Source organism: Protopterus annectens, chromosome 13.part0, assembly GCF_019279795.1.
Source record: "Protopterus annectens isolate FY-2018-M chromosome 13.part0, PAN1.0, whole genome shotgun sequence".
NCBI lineage: Eukaryota > Metazoa > Chordata > Ceratodontiformes > Protopteridae > Protopterus > Protopterus annectens.
The window spans coordinates 702,288,480-702,306,058 of record NC_056747.1 but is presented as its reverse complement, the minus strand read 5'-3'; the positions used below and the strand labels follow the sequence as shown (position 1 = coordinate 702,306,058).

The 17,579-nt window shown below is 39.8% G+C and overlaps 1 protein-coding gene across 1 annotated transcript in view; it reads left to right on the top strand.

Annotated features, from left to right (window-relative positions):
* Positions 1-17,579, top strand: part of SARM1 (sterile alpha and TIR motif containing 1) — a 321,533-nt gene that overhangs the window by 126,813 nt on the left and 177,141 nt on the right. Inside the window, exons 2-3 of the mRNA XM_044054392.1 lie at positions 7,238-7,856; positions 16,115-16,327. Of these exons, the coding sequence (XP_043910327.1) occupies positions 7,238-7,856; positions 16,115-16,327 (832 nt within the window). The remainder of the gene's footprint in view (positions 1-7,237; positions 7,857-16,114; positions 16,328-17,579) is intronic.

Sequence of the window (17,579 nt, the reverse complement as noted above, 5' to 3'; positions counted from 1 at the left end):
ATGATGAGGTGTGCCACGTAGAAGGACTTCCTGACTAATGTGGTGATGTGACTATCAATGGAGAGACTACTGTCCACTTGGGTCCCAAGGTCTCTTATCACACATTCGGTGTTAAGTAGATTGCTGCCTATGTGGTAGTTCATGGGTACAGAGTTTTTACCAAAGGGGATGACACTGCACTTTTTGGCATTGAGCTTGAGGCCATGGCTCTGACACCAGGCCATGGCTCTGACGCCAGGCATTTGTCTCAGCGATGCCCTTCTGTAGGATGTCCACATCATTTGAGGAATTGACTATGGCACCTAGTTTGCAGTCATCTGCGAACTTCATTAGCCAGAGGCCTTCTTGATAGCCTGTACTTCAGAGAAGTAGATACCAAACAGGAGAGGTCCCAGGACGGAACCCTGTGGTACTCCACTTGTCACTGCTTTGAGGTCAGATTTGGAGTCTGCAACTTTTACAGTGTGGGTTCTGTGAGTGAGTTAGCTGGCAACCCATCTTGTGACATAGGGATTTATACCTAGTTTAGTGAGTTTAGCTATAATTCCAGAATAGGGGATGGTGTCGAAAGCCTTGGCGAGGTCAAGATAGGTTGTGTGAACCACCTTACCCTTATCTACAGCTTTGGTGACTGCCTCAAAGAAGTCAATCAAGTTCAGGAGGCATGATGTGCCTTTCACAAACCCGAACTTGGTGAGATCCAGAGTTTGGAGGTTACAAATGTCATTGTTTATGAGTTCCATGATGATACGTTCCATGGCCTTGCAGACCAGGCTTGTCATGCTAATAGGTCGATAGTTCCCAGGATAAGTGGTGGCTCCCCCTTTGTGGAGTGGGATAACCGTTGCTATGCACCATTCCGTGGGCACAAAGCCTGATGCGAGGCTATTATTGAACATGGTGCTTAAGTGGGGAGCTAGTTCATTCTAAAGTTCATGTAAAATGCAGCCTGGGATGTTGTCCAGTCCCATGGATGCTGTATTTTTGGCTTTAGAGAGTGCAGCTTTTACCTGCTTAGTTGTGATTACAGGGACTCTGCATTCTTCCTGTATAGATATGGGCCCTTTAGGGGATGAGGGGAGGTAAAGTTAGCACTGAACCTATCTGCCAGGATGTTGGCAATATCAGTTGGTTCTGTAATTTTCGTGCCTTTGTGCTGTAACTCAGAGAAGATCTGGATGTTGCCATCAAGATTCTTGAAATAGCTATAGAATGCTTTGTGGTTGTCTTTAGAATTAGTGGTGATTTTGTTTCCATAGCTAGCTTTGGAGGATCTTATAAGGGATCTCAGCTTCTTACTGAGGCTGACCAGGGAGCTCCTCCACTCATGGAATTTTACTCTCTTTTGCAACAGTTTCTTCCTTCTGTTGTACAGTTTGTTTATGGCAGGAGACCACCAGATTAGCTTCCTTTTTTTGGAGGATAGCGTCTTGGTTCTTTTTGGGATAGCACAATCCATGTACTCATGTAAGTGCTTATAGAGTGTATTTGTATAGGATTCAGCAGTTGTAACTGTATTGTACATCTGCATGGGTGTCATGAAGTTCACCACTTCTGTCTTAAGAAGCATGAAGTTGGCTTTGGAGAAATTTTTTACCGTGGTTTCCTTAATGGGGGGTGGGGGCGGGATGTGGATATCAAGGGTGAATAGCTTAAAGTTGGATCGGACCAACAAGGAGTTGACATCAGGTATGGAACACCAGTCACTCATGTTGGTAATGACTAGGTCTAGGATATTGTTGCCCCTGGTGGGGGTGTGGATAAGTTGATCCAGGGAATTGGAGTTTATGAATTCCAGAAAGGGTTGAGCTAAGAAGTTGGTACATGAGTAGTTTTCCCAGTTAATGATGGGGTAGTTGAAGTCGCCCATTATTAGGGTGTTTGGTTGAACCCTAATATTTTTCAGTACATCAAGAAAAGAGGAGTGGGAATCCTGGGGCATGGTGGGGGATCTGTAGCAAGGTACAATTTGGATTGCAGTTTTGCCCAGAGTTAGTTGCACTTGGATAAACTCAGATACATTATGCTGATCAGCAAGCCTGGAGGTGTGGATATCCTTAATGAATATGGGCAAACCTGTTTCGGTCCAGGTTACATGGCCGAAAAGTTTGGTATGAGTTATAGCATGGTAGTGCAGGGGTGCTCTCTGGAGCCTTGAACCAGGTCTCAGTCACTGCACAGATATCAATGTTCTCCAGTTTAAGGAGTGCCTTGAGTGATTGCATTTTGAAATTTAGACTTCTAGCATTGAGTAGCATTACCCTCAGTTTTTGCTTGCCTGTTCCTGTTACGGTGGTGAATTTGTTATTTGAACCTTGCCTAAAAAAGGCACTATAGGGGCAGCAAGAGCCTTAGCCAGTATCCAGAATCCCAGGGGCGACAGGTGCAGGCCATCTGTGGCAAAGCATCGTGGTCTGTTGACCATGTCATCCCAAGCAGACAGATACTGGATCCCCTTAGAATGACACCAGAAGCTTAGCCAATTGTTGAAGTCAATCATTTTGTCCTTGTACTGCGGTATTATTCGGGGCAATGGCAGAATGCTACCCAGGGCTAGGGTCATACCTGCCTGGACTACAAGATCGGAGAGCTCTTCCATGTCCCTTTTCATGTAGTCCAGGGAGGTACATCTCAGGTCATTCACACCAACATGGACAATGACAGAGTCATATTTGTACTTGTTGTGGCATGACCTGAGTGTGTGGGTTATGTGGCGGATCCTGGCACCGGACAGGCAGCTGACAATAACCTTCTCCTTGTTTAGCCTGGTGAGTGGGACATCAGTGTGCCTGACTATAGAGTCACCTATGACTAGTGTGCTGGGTACGTTGTTTTGCCTTATTGGCTGTGGTTGAGGGCACAATGAGTCTGTGGGATATGTTTCATTTGGGTTGTATTGGGGGGATGGAGGTTGCTTGCGTTTCTGCTTTGGAGGTCTCTGTTGCTTAGTCAGATTATTATTGAGAGCCTCCGAGAATGTTTTTGTGTTACTATGTGTGGATTTTGGTGGTGTAGATTTAGTGAGACTATGTGATGAGTGTGGTGTAGTGCAAATGTTTACCTTCTCCTCATGACTATCAAGTTCAGTCTTGGTTGGAGAGAGCTTTACCTCCAGTTTGGCTAGATAAGTGCATTTCTCACAGGTTGTAGTGTTGGGTGGTAGGAGGAGAGGGTTGTCTGTGTACATGAGGCAATTTCTGCATTGCCTCAAGATGCTCAGATTCATCAGATATACAGGAGCAGGAGAGAACACTGGGAGCTGACCCTTGGACATGCCTGAATAAAAAACTATTTTCCTCTAGATAAGTGAGGAAAGTGAGTACAAGAGGTGTTTTTCTCTAAGCAAGTGAGAAAAGTAAGTACAAAAACTGTTTTCCTCTAGGTAATGAAGAAGATTGAGTGCAATAGTAATTAGTAGCTTATTTAGTGCTTACAAGTTCTCAACAAGTGCTGAGCATGAATAAGCAAATTTAAGTGCTAAAACTAAGAATCTGTATCTGCACTAGACGAGTTACAGTCCAGAAACAAGTGCAAATGCAGGCTTTCAAATTGGAAAGTTCAGAGAGATGGAAGAGATTGCCCAAACGGCCAATAACTACAATTTCCGGGCCAGAACCACTCCTTATGTGGTAGACAGGTTAGCTAGTGCTTACCACTCCCACTGATAAGCTAGAAGGCTTCTGTCCAACACAGAAAGGCTTGGGGGGCTCAGAAGCTTACATACAGTCCTGGATACAGCAAATCTGTATCTGGAACACTAGTTACAGGAAAGGTAGGAAACAGGCTTACATTTTTTTTTACAGAAAAGAAGCAAAAACAGTAGTAAAAACAATTCACATGCAGTGCAAGCTAGCACACTTGAGTATGCAGCAATATTAGACCAAACACAGTTTAAAAAATGCAACTAAATTAAAAAGAACTAAAAGCAAGTGCAGAAAGAGTTTATGAGGTAGAATGTGGTAAAGAGATGGGACTGGGGGAGTGTCCCAGATCAAATCTACAGTGGGGCGGGCAACTGCAAAAGCCACCAAATTTAAACTACAAACCAAAAATAAGGAGGGTGGGTGGGACAAAACAGTTTCAACAGAGATCCAAGCAACAACTAACAGTACAAACTCTAAAACCAAAAAAATATACTCAGCTCTGTATATTTGCAGATCAGTCTCTCAGAACAGGGAGACAACAGTTTCAACAGAGATCTAAGCAACAATTAACAAACTCTGAAACCAAAAAAATATATACTCAGCTCTGTATATTTGCAGATAGTCTGGAAGGCAGTCTCTCAGAACACAGGTTCCAGCAATTAAATGCAGGCTGTTACTAACAGGTCAAATTTTATGCAAGTGATCCTTGAGTTAGATAGCACACAAGCTGTAAAAACCAGTTGACCAACTGAAGACACGGCAGAAAATAGGGTGGGGGACAGTTTCAACAGAGATCTAAGCAACAACTAATAGTACAAACCAAAAAATATACCCAGCTCTGTATATCTGCAGATCAGTCTCTCAGAACAGGAGTTTCAACAGAGATCTAAGCAACAATTAACAAACTCTATAACCAAAAAAATACATACTCAGCTCTGTATATTTGCAGATAGTCTGGAAGGCAGTTTCTCAGAACACAGGTTCCAGCAATTAAATGCAGGCTGTTACTAACAGGTCAAATTTTATGCAAGTGATCCTTGAGTTAGATAACACACAAGCTGTAAAAAACAGTTATACCAACTGAAGACACGGCAGAAAATAGGGGTGGGAGTGGGGAAAACAGTTTCAACAGAGATCTAAGCAACAACTAACAGTACAAACTCTAAAATCAGAAAATATACTCAGCTCTGTATATTTGCAGATCAGTCTCTCAGAACAGAGAGACAACAGTTTCAACAGAGATCTAAGCAACAGTTAACAAACTCTATAACCAAACAAATATATACTCAGCTCTGTATATTTGCAGATAGTCTGGAAGGCAGTCTCCCAGAACACAGGTTCCAGCAATTAAATGCAGGCTGTTACTAACAGGTCAAATTTTATGCAAGTGATCCTTGAGTTAGATAACACACAAGCTGTAAAAAACAGTTATACCAACTGAAGACACGGCAGAAAATGGGGGGGGGGGCAATTTCAACAGAGATCTAAGCAACAACTAACAGTACAAACTCTAAAACCAAAAAAAATACTCAGCTCTGTATATTTGCAGATCAGTCTTTCAGAACAGGGAGACAACAGTTTCAACAGAGATCTAAGCAACAATTAACAAACTCTATAACCAAAAAATATATACTTAGCTCTGTATATTTGCAGATAGTCTGGAAGGCAGTCTCTCAGTTTATTTATTTATGTATTTATTTATTTATTCTTTGTTGGCCAGGTTAGTCCCACTAGGCTAGTGACCCCTTTTTTTGGGGGGGGCTTAGGTGGTATTTATACTATTACGGGATATTTGGCCAAGGCATCAGCAAACTTCCCCTACTCTGTTCAGTAGGTGCCATGGAATGTTTACATTCAGCCAAGCTACCACCAAGTCAATCAAATGTGACCTTGGTTTAATGTCTCATTCAAAGGATGAGACATTCAGGAGTGCAATACCCTCCAAATGTTGCACTGCAGTGTCAGCAATTTTAAAATGAATCTAATCAAATGGAATGGGAACAGAACCCACAGGCTTCTGATCTTCCAGCACCAAGGGCAAGCTTGCTACCTGCTAAGTCACGTCACTGTTAATTAGTTGGTTTGCATGCAAGGTGAACATAGTAGTGATTCATAATCATGTGGGGGAAATTACTCAGCAATGTGGCTCTGACTGTAAAAGGGCAAACCACTCCAAAAATTCCACAGTTGTAGACAGTAATAGTGTTAGCAGTAACAATGATGCAGCAACATTTAGTAGCATTATGGGATTTTCCATCATATTTTTGCTAAGCCTGTCATAAAATGTTTGATTTTCCAGTAAATCACTGATGGTTACAGTCAGCCAATAATGCCAAACATCTATATTGCAGACCTCATTTGGTTAAGAAAATGCATGTTGGTGGAAAACCCGTTGATCTAAACTTTTTTAAGTGAATTAGACTAACGTTTAAAAACTCATCCTGATTTTGGGCCTTTGTCCCCAATTATGTTTGGCTTTTTCCAGAATTCTTGAACAAAGAAGCTGTGAGCTATACTTCCTGTCACCTGACATTAACTATAGGAGGGGAACAAATGGGATAATAATACCCCTGGACAAGAATGAATAGGTCATTTGACTCTCAGCTAATGATAAGGATGTGTGGCTCTCATTATACCCCCATGCAGTGAAAGGGTCACTTGGGAAATGGTAGTGGAGTCATTGGGCAGGTCTGGTGGGAACAAAAAAAATTTGCAAATGGCAGTTAGTTAACTTACACGTGATTTACTATTTCAAAGTTTGCCCCTCATTTTCCTCATTAGGAAAAAATGGGAGTCAGCCTCCTAGCAACTGAGATTATGGACCCGAGTACAATTAGAAATGTATATTTTATACACTTTTAAATAAAAAAAACAATTAGATACAGTTCTAAAACTTAAAGACTGTGAGCAGACAAACAGAATGGACCACTGTATTAGCGCTTTCATTCCTTTATCCTTATTTCAATGGAACTTCATCAGAAAGTGATGACGTCCCTTTGAAATACAAATAAAGGAATGAAAGCACTAATACAGAGGTCAGTTCTGTTTGTCTGCTTACAGTCTTTACATTTAAGAACTGTATCTAATTGTTTTTTTTTATTTTAGTGTTCTAGTCTTGGTGCTGTTGAGTCATTTAGTAGACTTTTTAAATATGTTTTGCTTTATTTTGTATTAGCGAAGTGTTTTATGTCTGTCATGTCACTCCTCATCTATGTGGTGTCGCATGTCTGATAGTGAACAGTTGTGAACCCCCCAAATAAAGAAAAATCCTAAAATGTACCTTTATGAAGAGAGTTCCTTAGACAAAACACTGACAAAGATGTGATGAATACATTTGTTCCTCTATAATCTAGCACACTTCTTCATTATAAGGATTTATTAGCATGCATGATATATTGACAAGAAACTGAAAATCAGCATTATGCAGTAAAGAAAAATGATGAAGCGAAGAATTATCTGTGGAGTACATTAAATGGTTTTAAACCTAAAAAGGATGTCTGATCGTCCATGCAGAAAGCATTGTTGACATTGTAAAAACTGTCTTTCCTTTTATAGATTTTTATATTTAAAGTTTTTCTCTTTACTTTGTTTAGGGATCGAGTTGCTCGCATTGGCCTAGGCATGATCTTGAATTTGGCCAAAGAACAAGATGATGTAAAACTGGCCACCAGTGTATCAGGGATCTTGGAGCATATGTTTAAGCACACAGAGGAAACATGTCATCAGCTCATTTGCAATGGAGGCTTGGACAGTATCCTGTACTGGTGCCGCTGGACTGATCATACAATTCTTTGTCACTGTGCTAGAGCTCTTGCCAACTGTGCCATGTATGGTGGACACGATAATCAACGACTTATGATCGAGAAGAAAGCAGCAGAGTGGCTTTTTCCTTTGGCTTTCTCTAAAGATGATGAACTTATTAGGTTCCATGCCTGCCTTGCCATAACTGTCTTGGCCACAAACAAAGAGATAGAGAAACAGGTGGAAAAGTCAGGGACACTAGCCTTGGTGGAGCCTTTCATTGCATCACTAGATCCTGAAGAATTTACTCAAAAATTTCTACAGAGTTCAGACAATGTACAGGGACAGAACACAGATGACTTGCAGAGACTAATACAATTGTTGGACAGCTCCCGTTTGGAAACCCAGTGCATTGCAGCCTTTTACCTGTGTGTAGAAGCAGGAATCAAAGCCAAGCAAAGAAACATGGGGGTAAGATAAATGTTTTATTCATAATAATCCACGTACTTTTATTTAATCAACAGTACTTCTTAGTGCACACAAAAGGCATTTATAACATTTCAGAGTACAAGTAAAGCAAGTCCATTCATTGTTTCCATATTCTTATATTATAAGTACTTTGTACAGATTTTTTAGCATAGCAAAATTATCATAAAATAGAGAAACCTAACTGATTCACAAAGGATAGCATGAGTTGTGTCAAAGGTAGTGTATCCCTGCCAGTTTTTATGCTTGGCACCTTGATGTTTATTTTGCATGATGTAATTGCCTTTTGATAATGCTTAATGATTTGTGCCATGTTTTATCCACCGCTAACAAATTGCACATGGGCATGGCTAAAGCTGCAAGTTAGCTATAACATGAAATGGCACAAGTGATACAAATGCACAGAACCTGAGTTCCAGTAATTCTGATTCCACATCATTTAGCCACTCTTGTCCAAGGGGTTTCATTATGCTGCACACCCCTGAATTTCTATGTATCACACCCCTGAATTTCTACATATTCTCAGGGCTCCACCTTCCATACAGAGATAAAAACAAATACATGAAACTGCAGAGTTTGATAGCTGGAGACTGGCTAGGTTGGTGAACAGAATGCTCTGCACGAGCTTGATTATATGCTGGGGAATAGAATGCTGGTCTCTTAGTGGCTGGAGTGTTGGAGTTAAATATACATACTGTAGTACTATAATGAGATCAAACAACATGCCAACCATTTGTGGTGATTTTAAATTCAACTCTGGGTCTGTGGAACTGGGAGAAGGAGAATTTGATAGCAATGCACGTGTTACAGAGTTTGATAAAGAAGGACCTGTTATCACTGTAGAAAAGAGACATATACATGGAAAGAGGTTAATAGCTGCTAAAGGTCTGGTCTTAAGGAAAGAGGCAGAGGAAATATGGATGGGCTTAGGAGTTATACAAAGATTTATTTTTTTTATCCCACATCTTTCTTTCCCCTTCCTGCTATTAACCATCAAGCATCCCCCAAATGGAATTGAGCCCACTCATTCCCTATCCATGGAGAGAGCCCTTACTTGGGGGAATCCTGATGAGAGCTATCTGGGGTACAGTCATCCAAGCAACATTAGGGAGTTAAGCTCTTGCTCTCATCCTGCCAATGGATAGCTATTTTTGTAATGTATGTCTAACCCCCCTCCCAGGGTGGGGTGGGGGGTAACAAGCCAACCGCATTTACTCACAATACATCCCATCATATATTTATGTTCCCACATGCTTATGTAGATGCTGTCACCATCATCTGTGGCTTGGTGAGCCTCAACCTCCACCTTCAAGTCACATTATCACCTCCCAGTCCCTCTTCTGAGAATAATAACTTCTAAATGGCGTGAACTACATTGTGACACTCATTCTCTTGTTCTGCTCCATGAAATTCCTGAGATGGTGCTTGAAGTCAGGTCACCTAGACTGCAATGGGCTTTATCCATCTATGCCACCAATATAACTACTGTACCAAAAATTTGGTTGATAGAGGAAAATCCCATGCATACCTTACAACTAGGCAGATTTTTGCAGAATGTCCAGATTTTGCCTCATATTTTTGTTCTATTTTTCATAAAATTGTGGTTTTCTGGCAAAACATTGGCAATACATTAAAGACTGAAGTCAGAAAATAATGACATATATTTGAGTTTCAGATGTCATACCCTTCAGAAATGTAATGCTAATGCAAAACCTATAATTCTATCAATTTTCTAAGTTTGTAGGAGCAATATTTAAAAATGTTCCCTCTTTTTAGGACTTTGTCCCCCTGTTATTTATTGCTTTGTCCAGATTTCTTGCTCAAAGAGGTTGAGCGGTATGAACCCATGGACATGATGAGAGGTAGGAAATCACACAAGTATATGTAGATGCTGGTGATCTGTGTGTAAAGAAACATTGTGAGATCCTTGGAAGCAGTCAGGAGGAGGGTGGAGCTGGCAGGTATGTTTAGGGAATTTATTGGCAGTAGAAGTTATGCAGAAGGAAGATAATTCTTTATTGGGAAGAAAGAAAATAGCATATGATGAAATGGGGTATTAGGAAAAGATGAGGACACGTGGTCTAATCCTATTATTCATACAGGATGTAGAACAAAGTAATCAAATTTAGATAAATGGACATATAAGCAGGGCCGCCACTAAAGCTGAAGATGCAAGTATCCTTAGTCACAGTGGAGTTTCTCTTATTTAGTGTAACACGTCATTCACAAATGAAGTAAGCAGATGAGAAGCCGGGGGTGGGGCTGTCTGGCTTACTGTCTGCTCAACTGACATGAAGGTGGAAAAGAAACTGAGCAAAAAGAAATGAATAGACAAAGTGGGGAAATTAAAAACTCATTAACTGGTGTAGACTTCACTTGGAAAAAGTGGTAATTTAACAAATATTTAGAGATGACCCTGTGTCATGCCACAACTTAAGAAACTCAGAAACCATTGTACATGTGACATATGGAACAACACGACTGGCACTGCATTACAACTTATAATAAAATTAAGTAAAATGATAAAAAAGCTGTTATGACAGAAGATTAAAGAACCAGCTGTTTGGAATGTTTAGAGTAAGTATGCAAAAGAACTCAATGTGTCTGTATTTACAAAATAAAATTCAAAGCAGAAGCCAAACATGTCCACACACACATGCATACACACAGAAAATCACTCCTCTCTCCATTCAGTTGACAAAGTAGTAAGACTCACCCTAGAATCCTTAAAAAACGAGGAAGCATATTGTAAAATTACTGACTTTTTTTCAATCTACTGAATTATATGTAGAATCCGAAGAACAGCAAATGTAATTCCTGTTCGCAAATATGAAGAGCCCGTGAGCTGTAAGAAGGTTGGGGTGCTTGGTGAGACCAGGTTGCAGGTGTTGCCACTGGCAGAAAAATCTATTTTTCATAACATTTTATTTTCTGCTTCAGCTGCCCCCCCCCCCCCTCGACATTTATGAGGGTGGAGATCACTGCCCTCATGCTGCCTTAACTGGTAACCCTCATAGTGAATTTTTAGCTTTTGATCTAGCATGGAGTGAGGGTGGGAGTCCCCATCCAAACATGGGTGCCAATCACTGAATGTTTTATCTGTAAGAAAAGAAAATGACAATATCCCTGGATGCATCTTAAATAGCATGAAGCACAATGTAACCATATCCCTAACAACATTGTTCAATCTCAGCCTCCATACACATTTTGTACAAAATGAATGGAGAATGGCTACAGTCACGCATAAGGGAGGACCTTCCACAGATCCAGGCAATTACAGACCCATAAGTCTGACCAGCCTCATATGCAAAGTCATGGAAAGACATATGGAATTAATCAATCAGGACATAAGGAACCTCCAAACAGTGTACCCATATCAGTTTGGATGTGTTAAGCACAGATCATGCTTACTCAACCTGGTGGATTTTTTTAAAGAGGTCACCAAAGCAATGGAGGAAGGCAAAACAGTACACACCACGTACCTCGAACTGGCCAAAGCTTTTGGCACAATTCCTCACTCAGGCATAGTAGAAAAGCTAAATAAACTGGGAATAAACCCTTATTTTACCCACTGGATTGCCAACTAGCTCACATATAGGACGCAGATAATCAAAATAGGGGAAGTCCCCAGCATTCTGTTCTGGGACTTTCCTGTTTGACATCTACTTTTCTGAAATAAAAGCCAATACCAAAGGGCTCTGGATGACTAAGTTTCAGATGACTGTAAGCTAGGAGCAGTCGGTGAATCCCCAAATGACTTAGATATCCTGCAGGAAGATTTGTCTCCAATAAATAACTGGTGTTAAAATCATTGTCTGAAACTAAATGCCGAAAAATGCATCCTTAGGAAGTCATGTACCCCAGGGAACTACTACCACATTGACAATACTCCTCTAAGAGTTGACCCAGTTGTTCAGAATATGGGAACGTATGTGGACAGTGATCTAACTTTTGACCAACGTGTCTATTGTAAGAAAGTCCTTCTACATTGCACAGCTTATAAATTAAGGGATTGTGGCTAGATCGGGGGGGGGTGTCACTGCCCCCTTTTACTCAGCCCACATTAGGCCAATCATTGAATATAATGCCCCTTTGGCATGCATCTGTTCAGAAACATGTAACAACTGGAGTGCCTGTAGAGATACCTTACTAAAAGGATACAAGGCCTAAACAACAATGACCTACATGGACCGTGTCAAAGCCCTGCCACTATACTCAGTATCTTACAGACAGCTAAGAGATGACCTGTGTCTGGTGTGCAAGGCGTCTTGTGTCCATTGCTGATGGATTTACTGCAAATCAGCAAGTCAAATAGCATCAGAAATACTTGGCCTCAGCATCCAAACCTCTTCTGCAGTGTCACCAGAACAGTTTGGAGAGACAGTTATATCTCGGAGAGGATGCCACTGTTCTGGAGCAGACTCCCCATCCACATAAAATAAAGTTCATCCCTGTCCATTTTCAAGCGCAACTTAAATCTATGCTAGGTGCTAAGAGATGTGGCCAAAAGGGACTATTTCAGCAATCACAGAACATGCAGTTCAGAGATATGTTAACCACAATGAGGAAAAAAATCATTATCATCTAATTTGCATGGCTCTGAATCATGTTCTGTTACCCCTAGTGCTAATCAGCATATTCCTGTGGTCACATCTGGCAGTCTATGCATCAGGTTGGCACAGGCATCCCCCTTAGTCACTCCCACTCACACAAACACACACACACAAACACACACGCACGTACGCACGCACACACACACACACACACACACACACACGCACACACACGCACACACACACACACACACACACACACACACACACACACACACACACACACACACACACACACACACACACACACACACACACACACACACCTATCCTACCTATTCCCTAACTAGCTTCCCCCACTGCGACTACCTAAGCAAACACACAGTCTCTCACACACACCTACCCCACCACCTGCCCACTAAATTCCCCTGGCACTTACCTCTAATGTGATCTAACCCACTGAAATTAATTGGAAAGTAAAAAACTTTTGACAGAATTAACCCTGGTTGGCTGAGCTACCTTACATAGCCAAGTAGCCAAACAATTTTCTGAATCACTCAGCTGCATAAATGCCTTATCACAAGGATTTAGGGGGGGGGGGGCAATACATGGCTAATTAGCATGCAGCTCTGCTGGGGAGACAACCCACCATGGTAATCCTACAGTTCATATAGGAGCCCTGTAGTAGTCCTGTCTCTGAATCAGAAAGGTTCACTACCAGAGGTAGCACCCTGTATTACCGCTTAGTGCTGGGAGTGGCCCTTTCTGAATTTGGCCCATAATTTAAATATGCATTCATTGTTGATGGATCTGTGTATATGTGTACATGGAAGGGGTATGAGAAATCTGCAAGTCCCTCAACAGAAAACAAATAGTTCTGTCACAAAATAAGATGCTTGCAAGAAAGTATATCCAAACTTCAGAATATTAAAAATCATTCAATTGGTCCTTGAGAATCATAGCAGAGAGTCAAAAGAAGAGCACATTCTTAATTTTTCAGAACTTAAATTTTTAAGATTCTAGATTACATTTAGTTAATAATAATGAATTTTTGTAGGCTTTGCTTGGCCATTTAATTATGTATGCATTCTTGTAATTAATACATCCATTGCTTAATTAATCAATCAATTAATGTGATTACTGCATTGCACATCTAGTTTGAAGCCCCATTTCAATGGAGGCTTGGTACTAAAGCTCCAATAAAACAGAAACAACATAAATTCAAGCAGGAAAAACAGTCAGAATTAACTGTGTACTAATGGGATGAAGTGTAGTCTGTGTAGTTACAGTAGCAGTCACAATAATTGCCATAGAATGCAATGGCAGAGTGACTCAACATAACATATTCTCTGTACATGTAACCCTAATGCCCTGAAATATGAAGTTGCTGTTAATGTAGTGGCAGTATGATATACATATTATAGATTGTATACAAGGAATGTTTGCAAACCCAGTACAGACTGTTTGGCTTTGTGGCTTTGTAAATTCAGATAGCATACAAGATGAGGAAATATTGTGTAATGGTAAACCTGTAGCATAGTATATAGACAGATGTAAACATGAACATGCACATATATATATATATATATATATATATATATATATATATATATATATATATATATATATATATATATACACACACACACACACACACACACACACACACACACACACGTGTGTGGAATTTAAAAAAGTTGAGTTTTTCTGAAATAAAGTTCTAGCAGAAAACAAAGTCAGGACAAGGTAGAAGCAGGTTAATGTAAAGGAATGAAGGGTTTACTATTTTCATTAGGTTAGATTTAAAAGTTGGATTTTGATTGTTTTTGTCCCTGAGGTGGAGTTGCTCAATCTTGTGATTTCACAATCAACAGTTTGTTAGCAACCATAGAAAGGAGCTTGCATAAGCTTTTTATTGTCCATCAGCTTCTTTTTTTCTCTCTTCAACTTCAGATTGAGGGGGCACCAATCTGGGGACTGTCCAGAACACCAGATGACCTATCTACGGCTGTACATGTGTCCAAGGCATTGTCATCATACAGGCAACCATCAGAGATTATCATCCAGGCAAACATCAGGGATTATTTTCTTATACCCTGGCATTTTTCACAAGGCATATACAGTGTCACCCAAGTAGTGGGTATGCAGTGGACATTTGTAACGGACTATCACTCATTTCTTTCAGTGAAGTAAGCCTTAAAGTAAACTTGCCACTCTTGCAAGTAAATGCTACTAATCCAATCTTTGTTCACCATATTAGTCATAGACAAGACCTGCAGTTGTTGCTGTATTACACTGTAGGTCATGTTTTAATTCTTAAAAGCTTGACCTGCATAAAATATTAGTTTTGCATCACAATTCACATGTGTAATGCTAGAAAGGGTGAATAACTGGGTTGTCATTCATACCCAGTTTTACCTTTAGGTTTCTTTTTAATGTATCCCTAATTCTCCCAGTACTACAGACAACCCCTCTGTAATTTCACTTCTTCTGCTAAACCACTTAATTACACCATCAGTAATGCTTCATTTCTGTATAACAATGTTACAAAATACATATTATGTTTAGTTGAAGGACTAAACTTAAATTTAAATTATGGATCATGTTCTAAAAGATAATGAAACATTTCCCCAAAGGATTCAAGCAATTTCTTTGTTTTAAATGAGATGTCCTAACTTAATTTGTCCAAAACATGGAATAACACCTTTAGGTCTGTCAGTTTGAACTTCAGTGACATAATTAATAAATAACTGTAAAATACCTGCTAGGAAAGGATTCCATTTCTCCATGTAAAGATATCAGCAAACCGTAATAGTTTAGACTGTCTGACTCACAAATAGCATATGTCTATATCTAAAGTTTCATTGCCACGTCAGGGTCTGCATCATCTCCATTCTTCTGCTTTCTTCCTGAGATAGGGTAATCTGTAGTTTCCTTTTACTGTGACTGTGAATCTCAGGTGTACGTGCCATTGGCGCTGCACCTGGATACAAGTAATGATTTTTGCTATTCTCCATCCGCGATCACCTTTATCACTTTGATCATTGCCATCATCCCTTCTAGTATTAGTACTCCTTGAAGACAAACCTAATACAAGCAGTTCATCCAGAGTGCTTTACACTTCCATCATCATACCATGCAGGTTTTACACACTCCTGTTGGTACTCAACCCACTCCCGCCCTCTATAAAAATGGGCACTTAAAGTTCAATGCATCTACAGACCAAAGGCTTAAAGGATTTCCTTTCTGGCCTGGCCAAATCTGTCTCCTCAGTCAGTATAACCTCAGATCTCCCTGATAGAAATAGGCTCAGTCTGCCTGGTAATACATACATAATTTCATATATATATATATATATATATATATATATATATATATATATATAAAATATCTAGATTTTTGGTGAATGCCTTCTTAATTTCTGTAGCAGACGTTTGAGTCACAGGTAAGTCATATTTATTTAAACATTGAGGGCTGTTTCCTCTTAGATTGCAAGCTTATAAAGTTTTTGAATGTACAAAATTAATTTTGGTATTGAATCCCATTTCATTTTTTTTCCATCGGTTTGCTCATTTTGGGAGACTATATTCAGTATAAGCACTCTGTCTTTAATGACTCTTAGCTCTGGTCTTTGATGGTCACCCTTTCCTAACACTATCTATAAATTATGTCATTCTTTGTGTGCTTCAGGTGTTACACAGAATCGGTGCCACACACAGCCTAAAGCGAATAGTAAGCTACTCCAGCAACTGTACGACCTCATCACTGGCCAAAAAGGCTCTTCGGATTATGGGGGAAGAAGTCCCCCGCAGAATCTCACCCAATGTTCCTAACTGGAAAGCCGGAGAGCTGCAGATCTGGTTACAGCAAATAGGGTTCAGTGGCTATTGTGAGGTGTTTGAGGTAAGGTACAATATAAACCGTTGGTACGTCTGCTAGATAAGTATTTCAGTCTTGAAGCAGCACAGTATATACAAGGATTAGGACTCGACAGTTGTGTAAGCTGATAGTAAAAACATGTTTGAGTTATAAATCATATAGGACCAATACCTAAGTAAAAAAAATAAATCACCACACCATAAATGCTTTTACTGCTTTGATTTGATGATTTACAGCTTGCAGCTTCTAATGCAGTAGATATTTTTGAACATGCAGATATTTCATGTCTGAAATAAAAAAAAATAAATTATTACTTGCTCAGTGCCATACATTAATTCCATTCCATCTCCAGTCCCTGTATTATTTTTTTATTCTACTGGATCAGTGCTTGATTTTTGGGGTCCAGGAAGACAAGTAATTAACTGTGGTTACTGGACAAGTCAGACATTCACAGCTATCAGCTAGCCAAGAAAGACTTTACTTCTAAAAATGGATAGTGCAGTGGTGCAGCAGTTAGTGATGTCACCTCCCAGCAAGAGGTTCTCTGGTTCAATTCTTGGCTGGGGTGCCTTCTGTGTGGAGTCTGCATGTTCTCCATGGGTTTCCTCCACGTGCTCCAGTTTCCTCCCACATTCCAAAGACATGTGACTGGGGCATTTCTCCCTGAGCCTCAGCTGAAAATGGGATCTATCCCAGTTGGACTTTCCTGGTAAACAAATGTTAAATCAATAAATGATAAAATAAATAAAGATTTCTTACTATTAACAGATATAACTGTAAAGTGTTTGTAAAAATGTTAAGCTAGGCATGGGATATTTTTTTCATAAAAAGCACTATCAGGATAAGCAAAAGACCTTTACTATGTATATAGCTATGCATGTGTATATGTATGTATGTAGGTACATATGTATTTATTTATTTATTATTGTATTATTTCTGACACAGAAAAGAAACTAATGACAGGCATTAGAGTGATCAAAGATTAAGAAAGAAATGAAGAAGCTAATGAGCAGAATAGAATTCTGGGTAGCACTTTTGTGGAGATTGTGGTGCACATATCAAAGAATGAGAGTGAATCTACAAAAAGGATATTCTACAGATTCAGTATATTGTCCGATTCCTTATTTCTCAGTTTTGCCATTTCTTCTGTTTATGATGTCACAGATTTTTACCTCTGTTATAAAAGTGAAATAGAACACAATCTTGTCAAAACTTTGGTGAAAAAGAAGGTCTTGTTTTTTTTGCTTAAAAAATTCCCTTTCTTGGATGTTCATTG